The sequence below is a fragment of the Lichenostomus cassidix genome, chromosome 25, assembly GCF_008360975.1.
Source record: "Lichenostomus cassidix isolate B80296 chromosome 25, HeHo_3.0, whole genome shotgun sequence".
Taxonomy (NCBI): domain Eukaryota; kingdom Metazoa; phylum Chordata; class Aves; order Passeriformes; family Meliphagidae; genus Lichenostomus; species Lichenostomus cassidix.
The window spans coordinates 1959328-1979075 of NC_139505.1; the positions used below are offsets into that span (position 1 = coordinate 1959328).

General features: G+C 58.3%; 5 protein-coding genes across 6 annotated transcripts; 3 read left to right on the forward strand and 2 right to left on the reverse strand.

Moving 5' to 3' along the window:
• Window positions 1-582: 582 nt before the first annotated feature.
• Window positions 583-3496, reverse strand: PEX11B (peroxisomal biogenesis factor 11 beta). Its single transcript, XM_085082290.1, has 4 exons — window positions 3340-3496; window positions 2969-3096; window positions 2665-2866; window positions 583-2150 (listed from the first exon to the last, which is right to left on the reverse strand). Exons 1-4 carry the CDS (start codon window positions 3393-3395, stop codon window positions 1781-1783), a joined length of 756 nt encoding a protein of 251 aa, XP_084938416.1. The 5' UTR covers window positions 3396-3496; the 3' UTR covers window positions 583-1780.
• A 448-nt stretch (window positions 3497-3944) lies between these two features.
• On the forward strand, window positions 3945-9792 carry LIX1L (limb and CNS expressed 1 like). The gene is made up of 6 exons (XM_085082282.1): window positions 3945-4270; window positions 4527-4690; window positions 5604-5744; window positions 6371-6466; window positions 7840-7917; window positions 8004-9792. The coding sequence occupies exons 1-6, from the start codon at window positions 3967-3969 to the stop codon at window positions 8244-8246; spliced, it is 1026 nt and encodes a 341-aa protein (XP_084938408.1). The 5' UTR covers window positions 3945-3966; the 3' UTR covers window positions 8247-9792.
• Window positions 9793-9950: 158 nt separating this feature from the next.
• RBM8A (RNA binding motif protein 8A) lies at window positions 9951-12887 on the forward strand. The gene is made up of 6 exons (XM_085082303.1): window positions 9951-10093; window positions 10686-10745; window positions 10853-10930; window positions 11503-11639; window positions 12030-12166; window positions 12500-12887. The coding sequence occupies exons 1-6, from the start codon at window positions 10027-10029 to the stop codon at window positions 12543-12545; spliced, it is 525 nt and encodes a 174-aa protein (XP_084938429.1). The 5' UTR covers window positions 9951-10026; the 3' UTR covers window positions 12546-12887.
• Window positions 12888-13013: 126 nt separating this feature from the next.
• ANKRD34A (ankyrin repeat domain 34A) lies at window positions 13014-16176 on the reverse strand. Of its 2 annotated transcripts, none has more exons than XM_085082271.1 (2): window positions 15523-16176; window positions 13014-14935 (listed from the first exon to the last, which is right to left on the reverse strand). In XM_085082271.1, exon 2 carries the CDS (start codon window positions 14885-14887, stop codon window positions 13511-13513), a length of 1377 nt encoding a protein of 458 aa, XP_084938397.1. In that variant the 5' UTR covers window positions 14888-14935; window positions 15523-16176; the 3' UTR covers window positions 13014-13510. The 2 variants fall into 2 exon arrangements, with proteins under 2 accessions (XP_084938397.1, XP_084938398.1); XM_085082272.1 differs by lacking the exon at window positions 15523-16176 and adding an exon at window positions 15306-15404.
• Window positions 16177-16219: 43 nt separating this feature from the next.
• Window positions 16220-18814, forward strand: POLR3GL (RNA polymerase III subunit GL). The gene is made up of 8 exons (XM_085082299.1): window positions 16220-16360; window positions 16818-16955; window positions 17043-17172; window positions 17512-17580; window positions 17673-17729; window positions 17806-17873; window positions 17955-18068; window positions 18152-18814. The coding sequence occupies exons 2-8, from the start codon at window positions 16836-16838 to the stop codon at window positions 18236-18238; spliced, it is 645 nt and encodes a 214-aa protein (XP_084938425.1). The 5' UTR covers window positions 16220-16360; window positions 16818-16835; the 3' UTR covers window positions 18239-18814.
• Window positions 18815-19748: the final 934 nt, after the last annotated feature.

Here is a 19748-nt window from a genome sequence, read left to right on the forward strand (position 1 = left end):
TGGGGCAGCCTCACCCTCAATCCTGGTGGCAGTTTTGGGCACCACAACATAAATAAAACATCAAATTACTGGACAGTGTCCAAAGGAAGGACACGAGGATGGTGAAGGGTCCGGAGGGGCCACACAAAGAGAGGCTGAGGGCACTTCGGTTTGTTCAGCCTGGAGGAGGCTGAGGGGAGACCTCACGAATCTTCAGCTCCTCCTGAGGGGCAGCTCCGATCTCTGCCCCCTGTGACCAGGGACAGAACTCAAGAGAAGAGCTGGAGCTGTGCCAGGAGAGGTTTAGGTGGGTACCAGGAAAAGGTTCTTCTCCCAGAGTGTGCTGGGGTACTGAACAGGCTCCCCAGGGAACGGGCACAGCCCCAAGAGCTCCAGAAGTGTTCGGACAATGCTTTGAGGCACAGGGTGGGATTGTTGCAGTGTCTATGCAGGGCCAGGAGCTGGACTCAGTGATCCTAGTGGGTCCCTTTCAGCTCAGGATATCATGATCATGTGATTCCCAGCCCATCCCAGTGCCTCCAGCCGAGCATTCCCAGTCCACCCCAGTGTCCTGCATTTCCCCAGATCCCAGGACACAGGGACTGGAGGCCGCTGGGCTTTAATAATTACAATAATTAATTAATTACACTGACACTGTGGGATCCCCTGGAGTGCTTCCCGCCTGCCCACCCCGATTCCCACCGGGATATCCACTGCTCCAATGCCTTCAATGCCCAGTTTTTGAGGAAAAAGCCTTTGGCACAGCCCAGATGGGCCCAGGAGTGGGTGGTGTTTCAGTATGGAGCTTCCAAAAAACCTCCATGAGGATAATCCCACTCTCCCAGGGACAGATCCAAGGACAATCTGCCTCTTGGATTAAATACTTCCCAGCTCCCAGTGCGTCCCTGGTCCAGGGGTTTAGTAACAGATATAGGAGCTGGGTTGGGGCTACACGAGTGCAATACAGTGTCACAGAATCCAGGGGAAAAGGAAATTCAGTGAGGCAGCAGCATCAGGAATAGCGAGTGCACAGAATCCTGATAGCCAGCCACGCTCTGATTTATCCCAAAAAAAGCCACTGAACAGGACATCTGGGTAGGGAAGTGCAGCCGAGGTGGATTTGTGTGGCTCTGGGCAGATGAAGGGAGATGAGAAAGGATCTGCTGGGAAGTACTCAGGATGCCAAGTCCCCTCCATGTTCTCTGATGGAGAGAAATCCATATGGGAATGCTGGGAGTGATCCCCCAGCTTGGCACAACTCGCTCTGGTCACTTCTTTCCCCTGGGCTTAGAGGGAAGATTCAGGAGAGCAAATTTCTGCCTGAATTTCCCCCCAAAAGCAATGGATTTACCCCTGACACCCATTCTTCCCAGTCCCCTCTCCCTGCACTCAGATTTCTTAACAGGCAGGAAAATTGTCCAAACAATTTGGGGCTGGATACACTATCTGTCACCAGGATCATCCCAACCCCATGGCTTCACCCCACCCTAGAACCATGAGAAGCCCCCAGCGATCCACATTTTCCAGCCCCAAATATTCCCTGTTAGTTCGCTCCACATTAAAGGTGCTTCCCAAACAGAAAGGCGGAATGTTGAACCTCTAAAATTGCTGGAAAAGTCAATGGGAAGAAACACATTTTGGGGGCTGATGTCCCTGTGGGATCCAACGCTGGATCCAATGCTGGAAACTTGTGGCTCCAAGGAATTGATGGGAATGGAATGGCCAGTCAGCTACAGAGGTGTCACAGCCCCTGGGATAAGCCCCCAGGATTCCCAATATCCCAAAGAAACTCCCAGGATAACTATGGCTTCAGTTTGAGCCAGGGATGGAGGATGGTGAGGATAGAGAGCACGGAGGACGTGAGGCCACAGAATCCCACGAATCCTGGGCTGCTCCGGCACAGCCCCAGCTTTTCCAGTGGGATCACCAGGTCACAGGCATTCCGGAGCAGGTCCAGCAGTAGCGGTGGGTTGTCCCGGAGCACCTGGAGCAGGAGCTGCAGCTGGAACTGCAGGTGGAGTCGGAGACGCTGGATCCTGCCATCAGCCTGGAGCTGGGGCCTGTTTTCCGGGCTCTTCCCACGCTTCCTGGCTGCCTCTGCACGCTCCAGCAGCACCCGGATCTCGTAGGCATCCCGGCTCAGGTTCACCACCAGAGCAAACAGGTAATACCTGGGAGAAAACAGGGAGCAGGGATGGGAGAGTGGGAAAGAGTGGCAGCAGAAGCCTCTGGCAGCTCCCAATAGCCACAGAAATGCCTGGGGGGTATGAAAAAGTCATGTTGAGCCAGCAGGAGCCTGCTCTCCCATGGGGATTCCATTCCCTGTCTCCATTCCATTCCTCTCACTCAGGAATTCCATTGCCCTGTCTCCCTCAGAAAGCCTATTCCCTGACCTTCACAAATTCACCACTTGCTCTCCATGGATGAATTTCATTCCCTGCCTTCTCTTGCGGAGCTCACTGCCTACTCTCCTTCAGCAATTCCACTCCCTGCCCTCCCTTGGGAATTCCAATGTTTTTACACCCCAGGGGAATCCCATTCCCTGCTCTCTCTCAGAAATCCTATTCCTCGCTCTCCGTTGGCAATCCCACCTTCCTGCTCCGCTCACTCAGCGGACCTAAGCAGGCTTTTCTAACCTTCTTTCCATGAATGCCCCAACAAATCCAGACACCCCTCCCCACTCACCTGAAGGACCTCTGGCTCCACTTGTCTGTGTCGAGGCTGGGCAGGATTCCCGTTTTCCCGGCCCACAGGACGTTGTCACAGGCCAGGAAGAGGGCACGGTTCAGGTGGGACAGGGTGAGGCAGAAGCGCAGGACAGGGTCGGGTAGATGCAGCGAGCGCTGGGCACCCCCCAGGGCCTCGGCAGAGCCCCCCAAGCGCAGCACTGCGGGAGGAGGACACGGGGGGGGGGGGGTCACCGGAGGTTTGCAGATGACCAGAGCCGCCCTGTCCCCCCTCAAAACCGCCCTGAGCCCCCCCCACTCACGCTTGCGGCCCAGGCTCAGATGAGCCTCCAGGTGCTGGAGGCGACTCAGGGTCCCGGAGTTGCCCCCGGAGCCGTTCCCGGCGCGGCTCAGCGCAGCCCCAGCCAAGGCACAGGCGTACTGGGCGGCCCTGGGGACAACGAGAGAGTCAGAGGGGGGACACGGGGCACTGGGGACATCCCCCCGGAGCCTTGGACTCCCCTTCGCTGGAATCTAAGGCATCCCTGATCGCCCACCCTCCGCCCCGGCACTTTGGTACCCCGGTGATCCCCCTCCTCGGGTCCCGAGGCCTCCATGACCCCCCTCCCCGGGCTCTCCGTGATTCTCGCTGCCCCCGTGATCGCCCGCTGGGCCCGGGGAGCCGAGGCCGCACCTGAGGAGGCGTTCCCGGGCCTGGCTCTGGGCGCTGAAACGCACCCAGGCCTCCATGGTGGGGCGGGGCCACACCGGGCCCGGCCCCGAGCACGATCCCGGTACCGAGCCCGGCAGAGCGTCACTTCCGGGAGCCTCCGCGGCTCGTTCCCATTGGCTGTCCGCGGATCCGCCCGCTCCTACCAAAACAGAGTCCATGAATGGGCGGCAGCCGCAATCTCCGCCTCTAAATCTGTGTCGAAGAGTTTGATTGGTTTCTTTTGCAATTAATTGCTGCTCTTGATCAATAAGAGTGTAGCTGTCAGCCTATGGCAGTACCGCCATCTCTGCCGTTTTCTGCTTCGTGCATTTTGATTCGTTTCTTCCCCTGTCATTGTAACAAACCCCGCAGCTCGATTGAACAATGGCCCCCTTATCCCCGCCCCCTACTGCCTCACGACCACACATCGCTGTTTGTGTTAGTGTGAGTGCGCTGCGCCCTGTCCCCGCCCCGCAAGCCGCGCACCGCGTTGTGATTGGTCTGATGATGCTTTCCCCGCCTCCCCCGCCCCGATCCGGCACTCCCATTGGGTTGCTGGGCGCGGAGCGGCGATGATTGACAGCGTGGCGCTGGGGAGGGAGCGCGGCTATGGAGGCAGTGCGGGCGCATCGCCTGCAGCCCGGGGTGGGCGCGGGGCCCCGCGGGGCTCGGCCCGGCCTCACCGGGGCCCCCGCGGGGCTGGGACCGGCACCGGGAACGGGGTCGGGGCTGGGGCTGGGGCCGGGGCTAGGGCTGCCGCCGCCGCCGCCCCCGCTGGGTTTGCAGGGCCCCCCCGCGCCCCCCGGGACTGGGGCCGGGGCCGGGGTCGTGCCCGGGCCGCCCGCGGTGCTGCGGGAGGCGGTGGAGGCCGTGGTGCGGAGCTTCGCCAAACACACTCAGGGCTACGGCCGCGGTGAGCGGGACCGGGGTGAACTGGGAATACCGACCGACCGGGGGGGTAGCTTTCCCCTTATTCCCTTGTTTCACTTGTCCTTATTTCCGTGTTCCTTTTCCTTATTTCCGTGCCCCATTTCCTTCCTTCCTCACCACCTCCTCGTTCCCCCCTTGCCCCTTTTCCTTTTCTCCATGCCCTATTTCCACCCTCCCGTGCCGATCCCCGGGGTTTCTTCCCGGTTGTTCTCCTGGCTGATCCCGGCTGTGTCCGGCAGTGAACGTCGTGGAGGCGCTGCAGGAATTCTGGCAGATGAAGCAGTCGCGCGGGGCCGAGCTGCGCAACGGGGCCCTGGTACTCTACGAGATGGTCCCGGCCGCCAGCCCGCCCTACGTCTGCTATGTCACCCTGCCCGGGGGCAGCTGCTTCGGCAGCTTCCAGGTACGATACCGACCCCGGGAATGCCTCGCCCGGTCCCCACCAGAATCGTTTCCCAAATATCTCCTCCCTGCGCGGGCATTCTCCTTCCGATTCCAGTCCCTGGGTCTGGTTCCTAGTTCCAAGGAAATTTAATTGCAAGTTGTTCCTGTCCTGTAAATCCCCACCAGATCCCAATCCTGGAAGATTTGTCTGTGGATTGTGCTTTTTTTCTGTCCTTTATTCCTTATTCTTGTCACTTACACCTCAGTGCTGAGGCAGGAGATGGGATATCAGGGAAAACTCGGACTGGTTGGCTCTGATCCTTCCTTCTCCTTCCCAGGATTAGGCAGGAGGATAAACTGGCAGAGAAATATTCCTGTGCTGGGGCTCAGGATTTGTCCCAAAACCTCTTCTCCAGATGCCAAAATAATCTGGAAATCAAATCAGAGCATTAGATCATGGGGTCCTGGAATGGCTTGGGTTGGAGGGGACCTTAAACACCATCCAATTCCTACCCCGTGCTGTGGGCAGGTAACATCCCACTGGAGGAATCCATCTCTTCACCTGTCCTAAGAAAACTCCTGACCCAAATCCCACACCAAAGAGATTTAAGTCCCATTAAGTGTCCCATCAAGTCCTGGCTGTGTTCCAGATTCTTTCCTGCCCTCCCTCTTGGTTGGGAAGATGGATCCAAAGGAAACAATTCCAGCAGCCACAGGGTCATCTCATCCCAAAATCCTGGTATTTGGGGAGAATTTGGGAACAGTTTGGGTTTGAGGTAATTAATTAATTGACAAAGCAGCAGGAGATTCTGAACCACTTGTGATTATGGAAGCGTGACTTCCTAATTCCATCCCCACTCGTTTCTCATTCCCGGTGGTCCGGGGGGTGTCAGAATCTTGGAAATGTACTGCCTGTGGCCATGTGTCCGCAGTTCTGTCCCACTAAGGCTGAGGCGCGCCGGAGTGCAGCCAAGATCGCGCTGATGAATTCCGTGTTCAATGAGCACCCTTCCCGCCGAATCACTGACGACTTCATCGAGAAGAGTGTCTCTGAGGCCCTGGCATCCTTCAACGTAAGGATGGGAACGGAAAATTGCAGGAAAAACCTCAAATTGGGGGATTAGAACTCCTTGGGGGCGGAGTTTGGAGTATTAAGATTTTAAGTGTAGCTTAATTCCCATTCTTCTGCTCTTTGTGCTGCACTCCAGGGTGGGATAACGAGGCTGAGGAGTGGATATTCCTGGCCCTTCCCTGACTGAGTTGTCACATCCACTAGTCTTCCTTAAACCAAAGATTTTCCAGGAATTTTAGTTTCTATCACTGGGAGCTTTTAATTCTCCCTTTTCTGCTCTGATTATCTCGGAGGGAATTCTTGCCGTGCAGCCCCTGCTCTGTGCTCTGTGATCTCCAGGGTGTTGTGAGAGCCTTGAAATCAGTGCAGGGAAAATCCTGTTTCCAGGGGATTCATTGCTCCAGGAGAGCCAGACTTGGCCAGGTGCTGTCCCATATTTGTCCAGAGAGTGCCAGAGTGGCCCATGCCATGTGGTCGAGGCTGGATTAGCTGGATCACAGTGTGACAGCCTCCGCCTGTGCTGGCATCAGACTCTCCTGAATCCCACTGGGAATTCCAGGAATGGGGATAGTGTAGCAGGAGCAGATCTGGTGGGAATGGCAGCTCCTGTGTGGAATGTTTCTGCAGGGCAATCGAGAGGAGGCAGATAATCCCAGCACTGGGATCGGGGCCTTCCGCTTCATGCTGGAGTCCAACAAGGGAAAATCCATGCTGGAGTTCCAGGTACTGTTTCCAGGTTTTGCAGATATGTTCCTGGTCTACCCAGGTCCTATTCCTGGTTTGATTAAGGGCTATTTGGGTTAATCTCACAGCTGCAATTTTAGTGTTTTCTATGGAAATTAAACTCGAGGTTTCCTTCTGATTCTGGTCAGATTGAGGGTACTTCCAGGTACAGGAAAGTCCTTGGAACTGGGTTTCTCAATGTCAGGGAAGTGTTCCCCTCTGGTATTTCCAGGTGATACCTCCAAATGTCATAATTGTGGCAGTCCAGTTAATTAGTGGGATTCATCCTCTCCCTGAAAACAAGAGAAGGGAAGCAAGAGCTCTCACAAGAAAAGATGGGAAGGTCCTTCCCCCAAAGACACTTTGATTGTCAAATTGGAAGTCAGTGGTGTCATGACACTCCCCCAAACCACAGGGATATCCTTGTATCCCATTGGAATGTGCCTGGGAAGAACATCAGGACAATAGGAAGTCCAAGCTGCCAAGGGAAGGTGCTGGAACATGGATCAGGATTAGGAGGACAACTGGGAATGGAGAGTCCTCTGAGCTTTAGTCCAGCCTTTCTGAGGAAACAGCTGGGAGCAGAGCCAGGGAAATCTGGCTTGGAACTCCCTGTCCCTCCCAGGACATTGGTCCAATAGTTCCTTGAGATTCCTGAATCTTTTTAATTTCAGTTTGGGCTTGGGTAGGGACTGGGGGTGATTCTGGAGCACACACCTCTGGAGCTGGATTTTCGTTAGAGGAGAAATCTGGCTGTGACTCTGCTCCAGGGTTTGGATCCAGCTTTGGAATGTGGCTGTGTTTGGGATTCTGTACTTTTCCAACCCCTCTCTTGGCTCCTTTCCCTGGAATGGGAATGTTACAGGGGCGTGAGGCAGGAGATGTTTATGTTCAGGGCCCTGTTTACAGATGGAGACTCTGAGATGGAGATTACCAGCTCCATCTGGGTTTGGGAAGCCTGACAGATCCCAGTTTTTAAGCAGAATTTGTGTGGCTTGGAGGGAAAAATCACTGGAAAATCTGGAATTGTCCCTGGTGCTGCCAGTGGTTCAGCCTGGAGAGGAGAATCCCAGAATTCCCTTGGCATAGGGAGCATTGGAGGCTCTGCCTCCATTGTAGTCCAGATTAATCAAGGAATTTTGCCCCAGTGTCCTTGTCCTGGTGGTGCCTTTGGCTGAATCTGTGTCCAGGGAAGCTGCCCCATCTCTGGAAGTGCTCCAGACTGAGTTAGAAGGGGCTCAGAAACACCCAGGCAGGTGTCTGGTGTACCTCCTGGGCTCTAGGTGATCCACAAGGTCCCTCCCACCCCACCCCATGACTCTGTGATCCTGGCCTGTACCTGCTCTCATCCTGCCTCTCTCTTGCCATCCCAGGAGCTGATGACTGTTTTCCAGCTGTTGCACTGGAACGGGAGTCTGAAGGCCATGCGGGAGCGTCAGTGCTCACGCCAGGTGAGTGCGGGGCTGCCCAGGGATCCACCCAGATCCTGCTGCTCCTTCTCATTCCTAAGCTTCCCCCTGTGTCCCATTCCCACCAGGAAGTCCTGGCTCACTATTCCCACCGTGCTCTGGATGATGACATTCGGAACCAGATGGCCCTGGACTGGGTGAACCGGGAGCAGAGCATTCCGGGTGCCCTTTCCCGGGAGCTGGCGGCCACGGAGCGGGAGCTGGATGAGGCCCGGCTGGCAGGGAAGGAGCTACGATTCCATAAGGAGAAGAAGGACATCCTGTTGCTGGCAGCTGGCCAGCTGGGCTCAGCTCACTCCTCTGGCTGCTGAATCCCAGGGTCCAGCCTCAGGATCCCTCCCGATGCTCCCAACACTCCTCCTTGAATCCCAGCCCGTTTGCACATTTGAAAGAAATGTAGGGAAAAAGCTCCTGAATGGATTTTAGCAGTTTCATCCCGGTTTTTAGAGCTACTCCTCAGTTGCCTCATTCCTTAGAGAATTTCTTACTCCATTGAGAACTCCTTATTCCCTAGGGAACTTTTTATTTCCTGGGAATTCCTCATTCCCTATAGAATTTTTTCTGTTCATTTGTTTCAGGTTTCAAAATAACAGGTTTTGGCCTCTCCGCACTCCATTGGTACTGGAGCAGGCGGGATTCCATGCAATCCAGTGTTTCCTCTGAAAAAGCCTTTTGGATCCAATGCCTGGCACACCCTCCCTCCCATAGCAGAAAGGGATCAATTAAACCTCTGTGATGAGCTCCTTAATTCAATCTCAATGGATGCCCACGCATGTGATATCCAAAGGGATTGAAAACTGGGATTTGCAATTAAATCTGGGATGTGCCCGCAGCATTCCAGTCCCAAGCACGACAGAATTTGCAGTTCCCCCTGGAATTGCCCTGTCCGTGGCCAAACATCAACACTTGCCTTTTCATGGAAGGTTGGAAAAGTCTTGGAGAGTTGGGAATGAGGGAGGGATCTGCACTAATCATTCCCTATTCCTTGTATCTGTATCCATACAGAATTTAGACTATATTTATAGCTTTAAAAACCCCTTTTATGACATGGGTCATAAAGCTCCAAGTTCAACCAAGAAAATGGCAGTTTATCCATGGGAATTTCCATCTTACTCCCCCTTTCTCCAGCAGACTGGGTAATACAAACTAAATTTCAAACCAGAATTCCTTCTTCACCCCAGCTTAGAGCTTTTCCCACTTCTTATCCCCTTAAACCCTTTGGATTCCACTGTTCCCACCATGTTTCTTCCCTCTGCCTGACCACAGAATATTCCAGCAATAATCATTGTTTTATGATAAAATTGGAGTAATTCCATTATCTGTAGGTACCCCACTTTTATATCTGCATCCTAACGAGCCTATTTTGGGGGTTTACATATTTTTAATACTTTCTACAACACTATTAATGTTTGATATCGCTGGAAATGGGATTTAAAAGGGATGGGGAGGTGTGGGTTCTCATTTTCCTGAAATATTGGTAAAATTGAATTTAGCAATAACATGGAGTTAATTCCGCGATTTATTCCGCTGATTCCGTATATAAGGGAATCCCTGAAGCTCCTCCTAGCACTTGCAGTGGCTTCTTTATACTCCAAGTAAACAGATCAGGGAATATTTGGGGATTTCCATCCCTGTGGAAGAAAAAGAAAAGGGAAGAAACCGGATATTCCATCGCTTGTGTGATTGGGGCGCCGGTTTGGAAGCTCCGGATCCCCTTGAAAGGTGTAAAATCAACAAATCAAAGTTTTCTCAATATGGAAAAAGTTACGCTCCTTTTTGAGGCAGTGGAATTACGGGAATCCGGCGGGATAAACGGTGGCGTGGATTTCATACAATAAAACCAGCGATTTTCGTTAACTTTGGTGCTCTTGCTGATTTTCTAGCGCCAGTCGTGCCCAACAACCGCTTTGAGCCGCCTCGGTGCGGGGTTCAAATCCCCCGGGCAAGGAGAAAAACATATCGACCTTCTCAGTGTGGCGGCAAGGCGTCGTGACCTTCTGAGCATGTCTGAACGGCTGCTCCCGTCACGCATCCTCCCACTATGGCGGCCTTTCCGGCGAGCTCCCGGCGTGCCCCGCTACTCTGGGCAAGATGGCGGACGTGCTGGATCTTCATGAGGCGGGCGGGGAGGATTTTGCCATGGACGAGGACGGGGACGGTGAGCGCGTGGCTGGGGCGATTCCGTCCGGCCCAGAGCAGCCCGCCGGCCGATTCGGCCCGGCCCCAGCTCGGCGGAGCCGTTCCCGCCGCCTCTGGCCGCGCCCCCCAACCCCGTCGGCCTCGGGGACAGCCCCGGGCCGGGACGGGTCATTCCCGGTCTGGGGTGGGGGTTCCTGTCGTTCCCGGGGGTCTTCTGCTCGGCGCAGTGGTGGTCATTCCTACCTCAGGGGGTCATTCCCAGCATGGGAGATGGATCCTGCCTGTCCGAAACGGGTCATTCCCGGCTCATGGGATCATCCCTGGCCCGGAGGGACTCTGGTGGTCCTGTCCGGTGTGGGGGAGGTCATTCCCATCATGGGGAGACTGTCCTGTCTTTCCGGGTAGGGGTCCCTGCCTGTACTAGGGGGTCCTGCCCAGTCCAGGAGGGTCTTGCTAGGCCCAGCGACATCTTCCAAGCCTAGGGGGTCATTCCCAGCCCAGGGGGACCGCTCTCAGCCAGGATGAGGGGTCCCTACCCATCCGGGGGGCTCCGTCCTCCTGGTGACTCCATGATCCCGGTCTTTCCCTGCAATTCCCACTCTCCCCCACAGAGAGCATCCACAAGCTGAAGGAAAAGGCCAAGAAGCGGAAGGGCCGCGGCTTCGGCTCAGGTGAGGCCCCAAAACACCCCCAAACCCCTTCCGTGGCGCTCTGGGAGGGGCTGGGTGACCCTGCAGGTCGGGGGCCCCGTTCTTACTCCATTTTCCCCCCTTTCCAGAGGAAGGATCCCGGGCTCGGGTGCGCGAGGATTACGACAGCGTCGAGCAGGACGGGGATGAGCCGGGGCCACAGAGATGTGAGGGGGGACACTGGGGACCTGGAGGCGTTCATGGGGCTCTGCAGCTCCGGGTCAGGGCTGGGACAATCCCTTCCCCTCCCTCATTCACCAGGATTTTAGGGCAAACCCCAGCTCCATATCCCCATTCCAAGGGTGGGAATGGGGGAGTTAGGGGGAGATGCTCCTTCCTGAGAACCACACGGCTTCCAAGTGTCTACCAGGGCACTTCTCCCATGGAAGGGAGAGGGAATGGGATGGGAGGGGTGTCCTGGGCTCTGGATTGGGGTTCAGCCCCGCTGGGATGTGCTTTCCATAGCCTCACCCAAGATTTGGGGACTCCGGGCCTCCGTTTCCCTTTCCTAGCTATAAAAAGGAGTGGATTTGGGTGACAGACCCTTTCCTGGGGATGTCCCATGGGAAGGAGGAGGAACTGGGGTCATGCTGGGATGATTCTTCTCCACCTTCCCAGGATCACTTTTGAGTCAACCCCCAAATCTCAGTCTTGGGAGCTCCATGTCCCCTCCCCAAGGTGAGGGATTTTAGGGGAAAGGCTCCATTCCCAGCCCCATGACCCCCCTTTTCCCACCCAGCCGTGGAGGGCTGGATCCTGTTTGTGACAGGAGTGCACGAGGAAGCCACAGAGGAGGACGTTCACGACCGATTCGCTGAATTCGGGGAGATCAAGAACATCCACCTGAACCTGGACCGGCGCACAGGATACCTCAAGGTGGCGGACAGGGGCTCATGGGGACCCCCAGGCTCCATCTTAGCTTGGGGGAGGCTCCCGACTGGGAGATGCCATGGGTGCACCCCAAAACTGAGCCAATTTTGGGGCTCATGGGGGTCCCTGCACCTCAAAACTGACTTACTGGGAGCTCCCTGCATCCCAAAACTGAGCTGGGGGGGCGGGGGCAGGCTTTGAGCTGCATTCCCCCAGTGCCTGGGGTCATTCCCATTCCTGGTCATAATCCCAGGGTGAGCTGGGGGTTCCCACAGTGCCTGAGCCCATTCCCAAACCCGGGCTGTCAAGGGGTCCCTGCACCCCAAACCTGAGCTGGGAGTTCCTGTGGTGTCCAAGCTCATTCTCAATCCCACTCCTGATCCAATCCCATCCCAGGGCTACACACTGGTGGAGTATGAGACGTACAAGGAGGCGCAGGCGGCCATGGAGGGGCTCAACGGGCAGGAGCTCATGGGGCAGCCAGTCAGCGTTGACTGGTGTTTCGTCAGGGGCCCTCCCAAGGGCAAGCGGAGGTGAGGGAATTCCTGGGAATTCCAGGAGCTGGGAATGGGAGGGACCTGTGGGAGGATTGGAACCCTCAGCTAGTAGAATGGGGGCATTCTGTGCACCATCATGGGGGTGGCAGGGTTAAAATAGGGATAAACACCCCAAAACTCCCTTCTCCTAGACTCCTGCCTTCCCTCTCCCCCATTTTCTGCCCTCTTTCCCCTCCTTTTCCTCCTTTTTCCTCCTACTTCTCTTTCCCCATTCCCTTACCCCTTTTGCTTTATCTCTTTTTCCCTTACCCCCTTTTCCCCTTTCCTTTTTTTTCCCTTTTCCTTCCCCACCTCTTCCCTGTTTTCCAGGGGTGGGCGCCGGCGGAGCCGCAGTCCGGACCGGCGCCGCCGATGATGGATCCAAGCTTCTACCCATTTGTGTTCCAAGTCCAAACTGGGAAAACTGGGGGGTTTGTACACGGCCTTGAGGAGCCAAACCAGCTCCATCCCTGGGGAAATTGGGGTTTTATGGAATTTTATTCTTTTCAAAGGACAAATATGAGGGAAGCAGCAGCCTCTGAGGGTTGGGGGGGTTTCCCTTGGGTTTGGGGGAATCCCTCCCAGCCCCCCTGTCTCAGTACATCCCAGGAGTTCTTTCCGTGCCCCAGGCAAATGGTCCCTAAATCTCCCATGGTGTTTATCCCACTGGGAATTCCTTGTTTTCTGTTAAATAAGGTTTTGTCTAAATTTGTCTTACTGTTCTTTGTCCTTCATTAAAGCTCCCCAGCCCCTCCCACGCCCTTTTCCCTAAAATCCCTCCCCATATAGGCTGCTCAATCCCCAAGGATCCTGAGCATCCCTCCCAGCCTAGCAGTAGAGTGACTCAGGTCTTGGTAAACCTTTTTTTTTTTTTCTTTCATTAAAACTGGCTTTACGAAGCAACAGCTGTGCAGCTGGGGGAACCCAGTGGGGTCCCTGTGCCCAGATGTGCCGGTGTCTGGCTGTGCCAGCATCCAGCTGTGCCCCCAGCTGTCCCCTGTGTCCCCAAGCCCACACATAGTTCCCCCCTTGCCCTCAGAGCCACTGAGCTGCACAGGGTGGAGCCTTTATTGCCAGACCCTGGGGACCCCCAGCCATAGGTCCGGGAGAAAAAGCTGCCGGGAGGATGAGGTGGCAGAGGCAGGAGGAAGATGCCCGGGAGGGCTGGGGGTGCACCCACCAGCTCCCAAGGAAATTTGGGGTTGCGCAAAGTTTGTGCCGACAGAGGGATGGAAGAGTTGACCCTCAGCAGGGTTCAGAGTGAACGGTGCCACCGCCCAAGGTGAGGCCTTCCCAGGGGGGATGCTGGGCTTGGGGGGTCGCCAGGTCCCTGGGGGGTCCCTAAGAGCCAGGCTCAGGACCCAGCCCCCCAGAGAAGGCGCCGAGATGCCGCAGGGCCTCCGGCTGCATGGAATGTCGGCGGAGCAGTGCTCGGGGAGGCAGCGGGGGGAGCAGCCCAGCCCTGCCAGGCCCGGGGGGCTCCAGGGGCAGCGTTCCAGAGCCACAGCGTTCCAGCAGCCCAGCTGGGTGTCGAAGCAGCCCAGGGGTAGCTAGCTCAGGATTGAGGGGGTCCCGGCGCAGGGGTTTGCCCCGTGAAGGATCGGGGGCCAGGGCCCAACGCCCCGGGGGGGGGACGGGGGGCACCCGTTCTGCTGCCCAGGTAACCCCTGGCAGCCCTGAGACCTCACGCCCTTCCACGCTGTGCCGGCGCGGGCGCAACCCCAGCCCCTCCAGCCCCACTGCCAGCCACTCCGGGGGTGCCTGCATCCCTTCCAGGGGCCCCCGTGGCCCCTCAGGGGAACCCCACGAACCTTCTGAGGGGCCCCCTGTCCCCTCCAAGGGTCTCTGTGTCCCCTCCAGGGGTCCCCATATCTCATCTAAGGTTCTCCGTGCTCCCTCTGGGGGTCCCTGTGTCCTTTCCAGGCTTCCCTGTGTCCCCTCGGAGTGTTCCCGCATCCCCTCCACCCCCGGCACCACCAGCCCCCATGGCTCCGAATTGAGCCTCTTCAGCTGCCGCTTGGGCCCGGCCCGGGATGGTTCTGGAGCCGCGCCTGGAGCCGGAGCCGTGGGCGGGAAGCGGAACACGTCGCGCTCCTCGTCCCTCGCGCTGGCGCCTGGCGACGGCGCCGCCCGCACCTGCACCTGGGAGGGGGACGCACAGAGCGCGGGCGACGGGGGCGAGTTCAGGTACTGTCGGGTGGTCTTGGTGCCGCGGGGAGACGTGGCCGATGTGATGATGATGACGTCGCGGCCGCGCTCCCGACACGCGTCAAGCAGCACCTGCAACGTCTCCCGGTCACCACGCTCCAGGGCGTAAACCAGCGCGGAGCCGCCTGCGTAATCCCGGGCGCTAGGGTCGGCGCCATGGGCCAGGAGGATGGCAGCCACGGCCGGGCCGGCGCGCTCGGCGCAGGCGTGCATGAGCGCCGTCTTCCCGGATTTGTCGGGAATGTTGGGATCGGCGCCGTTCTCCAGAAGGTACTGGACCATCCGCGGCTGCTCGGGCGGATCGGCGTAGCCAGCACGGCATGCAGCCATCAGCGGCGTCGTGCCCGCGGCATTGCCCTCGTTGATGTAGGCTCCCCCCTCCAGCAGCAGCCGGGTCAGGCGGAATTTCCCTTGGGATACGGCGCGCAGCAGCGCCGAACCCTCCGCCGGGATCATGGGAAGCCCCAGTGGCACCGCGGTGCTGGGGGAGCGGCGGACAGGGCTGGGCATGGCCGGGCTCACAGGACGGAGTGCAGGGACAGGGGTGGCACTCACTCACTGCAAGGGGAGAGGATGCGTGATAAGACTAGGGACCAATGGGCACAGGGTGAGACCCTGGAGACCCCAGAATGAGGTGTCCCCTCTCCCTGCCTCAGTTTCCCCAGCAAGGGAGAGTTGCCGCGAGGCCGAGCCCCCCAGCCTGTGTCGCTCTCCCACGTCCCCCCTGCCCGCACCCGAAAACCCCACCTGCCCCTGCCGCCAGTTCCTCTCACATTCGTCAAATCTCTTCCTGCACCCTCTCCTCATCCTCCTCCCCTTCCTCCCTTTGTCCCACCTGCATCCCCTGCGCCCAACCCCATCCCTACCTGTACCCCTATACCCTGCCCCATACCCCCATCCCTGCCGGTATACTGATTCCTATCCACACCCCATCTCTGCCTGCACGGTTCCCATGGCGACGGCCGCTCATCCTGCTCCGACCAGCCGGGAAAATGGGGAAGAATCCAGCGCCTTCCCAGTCCCCTCAGTCCCCTCAGTGAGACACCCCCAAGCCCGGGCCTGGGGGCTGCGCCGTCACCCCCCACGCACTGGGGACATCCCACAGCGGCAACCCCCCATTCAGCCTCTCTCCATCCCCACTTTACCGTGGCAACCGAAGCGTGGGGTCCCTCTGCTCCGGGTCCCGGTAGCCGCGGCCCCGGGGATGGGGGTGTCGGGGACGGCGGCCCGTGGCCGCCATCCCGGCCTGCCGCCGGTGAGGCGGGGGGGCGGGAGGTGATGTGGAGGGTCCCCCCCTCCCGCAGCACTATTTTTGGCAGCTGCCGGCGCGGGGGGGCTGGAGCAGGATGAATCACCTACGGCGCATCCAGCGCCCGGCCCTGCGTGGGGGTGAGAAGGGGGAACCAAGGGCTGGGGGGGCACAGGAGGCTGTCGGGGGGTCCATGGGACAGCGGGACTGGGGGTCACAGTCCAGCAGGACTGAGGGCCGTAGGGTAGCGGGGCTGGAGGTCGCCGTGCAGCGGGGCTGAAGGCCATGGAGCATCGGAGACTGGGGCAGGCCAGGTGGTAGCTGGCCTGGGGGTCCCAAAACAGTAGGGCTGGGGGCCGTGGGGCAGCGGGACTGAGGGGCACAGCACAGCGGGGCTGGGGGCCAGGGAGGCCCTAGTACCGGGGTCTGACCTGCCCCAGGGCAGAGGGTCTGGGGGGCACCGGGCGTGGGGGCCGAGGGACCTTTATATCCCCCTTCTCTTACCCCTTTTCATCCCCCTTTTCCCACCCTGCGCCCCCGTCACCGCCCCCTCCCCGTCCATCCATTGCTTCCTCTGTCGGCTCCGCCCCTCGCTCTGAGCTGCCAAACAGCGCGGCGTTCGCGCCTAAGCACCGCTCCCTCCGCGCGGGGCGGAGCCGCGGACACATGCGGCGCCACTGCGCTTGCGCGGGGTGGGATCGTCACGGGGATCGGGATCGGCATCGGGACGGGGGGTACGAGGGGGCCATCGGGACCGGGAGGGCCCCCGGGAGGACCCACAACCGGGGATGGGGACCGAGACCGGGGGCCATGGGGGGGCGGGGCATCGGGACCGGAGTGGTGCACAGAGATCAGACACCGGGACAGGGACGGGGACCAGGGGGACACACCGAGACTGGTATCAGGACCGGGACCGGTTCTCGCGAGGGGAAAGAACTACCATCGGGGAGCCCGGGACCGGGAGCCGGGATGGGGAAGAATCAGGCCCGGGGGAGCACCGGGACCAGGACGGAGGGACTGAGAGAGGCAGCGGGACCGGACCGAGGGAGAAACTCTGTTGGGGAGCGGGACAGCGGGGCGGCGGGAGAGGACAGGGATGGGACTTGGGGGTCGCACCGGGAGCGGGAATCCGTGGGGTATCACCGCGACAAGGCAGGGCTGAGCAGGATTGAGGTGTCACCTTGTCCCCAGCGGCCCCCGGGGACCAGCATGGCGGGCCGGGGCCGCGGCCGGGGCCGGGGGCAGATGACGTTCAACGTGGAGGCCGTGGGAATCGGGAAGGGGGACGCGCTGCCCCCGCCCACGCTGCAGCCCTCGCCCCTCTTCCCGGTGAGTCCTCCGGGGGTTTGGGGGTCCGGAGGCTCCTCGGGAGCTGAGCACTTGACACGCTCATAAGATCCGTGTCCCCCGACCCAGGCCCTGGAGCGCCGCGCCGCTCCCCTGCCCGGGGGCGAGGAGGGCGAGTACATGCTGGCCCTGAAGCAGGAGCTGCGCAGGGCGATGAGGGGGCTCCCCTACTTCGTCAAACCGGGGGCGCCCCGCAGAGGTACCCGGGCAGTGGGGAGGGGTGTGGATCCCGAGCCTCCTGTATCCCCCTGTGAGGAGGAGGGGTGGGAATGGGGGCAAAAGGGAGTCTGTCCCAATTCCCATTGCCCTCCCCCCACCCTGCTGCTCCAACGCTTTTCCAGCGCTGTTACACTCTCAGCCCCTTCACCCTCTACCCCACCACGTTGGGAACTCCCAGCTCCCCCATTTTATTCCCCCCAGCTGCACCACCTCATGCCATCCACAATTCCCATGTGGGTCCCACAGGTATCCCCGGGGGTGGGTTCCCCCTAAGTCTCCCCAGAGTGTTTCCCCACACTCTGCCCTGCTGCCCCTGCAGACATCGAACGCTACTCAGACAAGTACCAGCTCTCCAGCCCCGTGGATAGTGCCATCGACTGGAATCCAGGTGGGGAGACACAGGAAGGTACCTGGGGGGAGCAGGGAGTGGGGATGTGGGGTTGACTGGGGGGCTGACCGATGCCCCACTTTGCCCCCCAGACTGGAGGCGCCTCCCACAGGAGCTGAAGATCCGAGTGAGGCGGCCACGGAAAGGCAGTGAGTGACCCCTTCCTGCACCCACCCCATGTGTCCCCTCTTCCCTCAGGGGCTGACAGTCCCCTGTGCTCCCCAGGGACTGCTCCCCTTATACCCAAGCAACACATGGCACTCGACAAGGAAGAGACTATTAAGAAGCTGGAGGTAGTGAGATGAAGGTGGGGGTGTCCCCTCTTGCTGGATTTTGGGGTGTCACCCATGGTAACATTCCCCTGACCCACCCAGAGCCTGGAGAAGAAGGAGGAGGAGGTGACATCAGAGGAGGAAGAGGAGAAGGAGGAGGAAGAAGAGGGGAAGGAGGAGGAGGAGGAGGAATATGATGAAGAGGAGCATGAAGAGGTAGAAGCAGGGAAACCCCGGGGAGGTTGGTGGGATGGGAACATCCCCAGGTGCGACTGTGTTCCCCGTGTCCTCCCCCACAGGAGACCGACTATGTCCTGTCATACTTTGACAATGGGGAGACCTTCGGCCCTGACAGCGACGATAATGGCGACGAGGCAGTGTACTGACCCCGAGAGTGGGTACATGTGAAAGCGGGCACCCCCAGGCTGTGGGGACCCTCCAACAGTGGGGACCCTCCTGCAGTAGCAGGGATACCCTGAAAGCAGGGACTCCCTCACACTCCTTGGACAGGAGGGACTCCTTGCCCCACCCATAGAACAGTAGGGAACCCCTCACCCCACCGCCTGGAAGCAGGGACTCTCTTACCCCTCGGGGACATTGGGGTCCCTTATCACCTCACCCTGGGGCAGCAGGGTCTCCTGCCACCCCTTCTTGGAACGTCGAGGTCCTCTGTCCCCGCGTCATCCTCCATACTACCACCAGGTGGCGCTTGTGCCCCACGTCTGGAGGGTGGAGCGGGAGCCCCCAAGTTTGGGGCCTCCTGAGAGGAGCGGGGGAACTCCGGGCCGTGACCCCCGAGTGGGAGCCCCGGGGGTATCGTGCTTTTTGGGGTGATGGGGTGTCCCCAGATCTGCCCTGGCCACCCTTCTGACCACCCCTCCACCCCCACCTCTGTTTTACAGTAGCTTTTTAACTTTTGTGCTTTTTTAAACAAATTTTGCGTGGATTAAAGTGGATTTTGGTATTTCTGTCTCAGCTCTGGGTGCTTTTCGTGTGGGGGGTTGGATACAGGGTTCCCAGGTGGGGAAAGAGGGACTTTAAGGGAGGAAAGGGGGTTTTTGAGGTGGAAAATGTGTTTCTTTGAGGAAGAAAAGGTGGTAATTTGGGAGGAAAGGTTTTGAGGGGAGGGGAAGGTGGTTTTTTTTCGGGGAAAAGTGGTTGTCAGGAGACAGGTTTTTTGGGGAGAGAAAGTTATATTTTTTTGTAAAAGGTTTTTTTGAGCAGAAAGGTGGATTTTTTGGGAGTGAAGGTACAGTTTTGGGGAGGGAAAGGTTATTTTTGTGAGTTAAGTATTTTTGGGGGGAAAAGGTATCATTTTGGGGAGGGAAAGGTATATTTCGGGTGGAAAGATGCATTTTAGAGGCAGGAAAGTTTGGTTTATTGTGGGGGGAGTTTTCTTTGGAGGGGGAAGGTGTATTTTGAGTAATGTGGGTTTTGAGTAATGTGGGTTTTAGGGGAAAGATGGATTTTGAGGGGAGGAAAGGGGCTTTTTTCAGGGACGAGTTTTTGGAATGAGGAAAGGTGGCTTTTTGGGGGGAAGCTTTCGGGGGAAGTTTTCGGGGGAGAGGCATTTTTTTGGTGGGGCGAGATTTTTTTGGGGGGGGTGTTTACATGAGGATAAAAGCATTTGGAGGGGGGAAGGTGTTTTGGGGAAGCGGAATGTGAGTTTTTTGAGGAGGAAGGAGTGTTTTTTTCTCAGAGAGGGGTGTATTTGTGTCGCGGTAGGCCTGCTCACATGAGCCTCACATGCTGCCTCCCCCTGCCTTCCCCCCCCCTCCCCCGGCCAGTTCCTGTTTGAGGCTACAAACATTCCAATACATGTTGACTTCCCGCTGCTCCCTTTCCACTCCCCTTTTAATCCCTGTTTCGTTCTTTCTCCCCTCTTTCCAGGGGTCT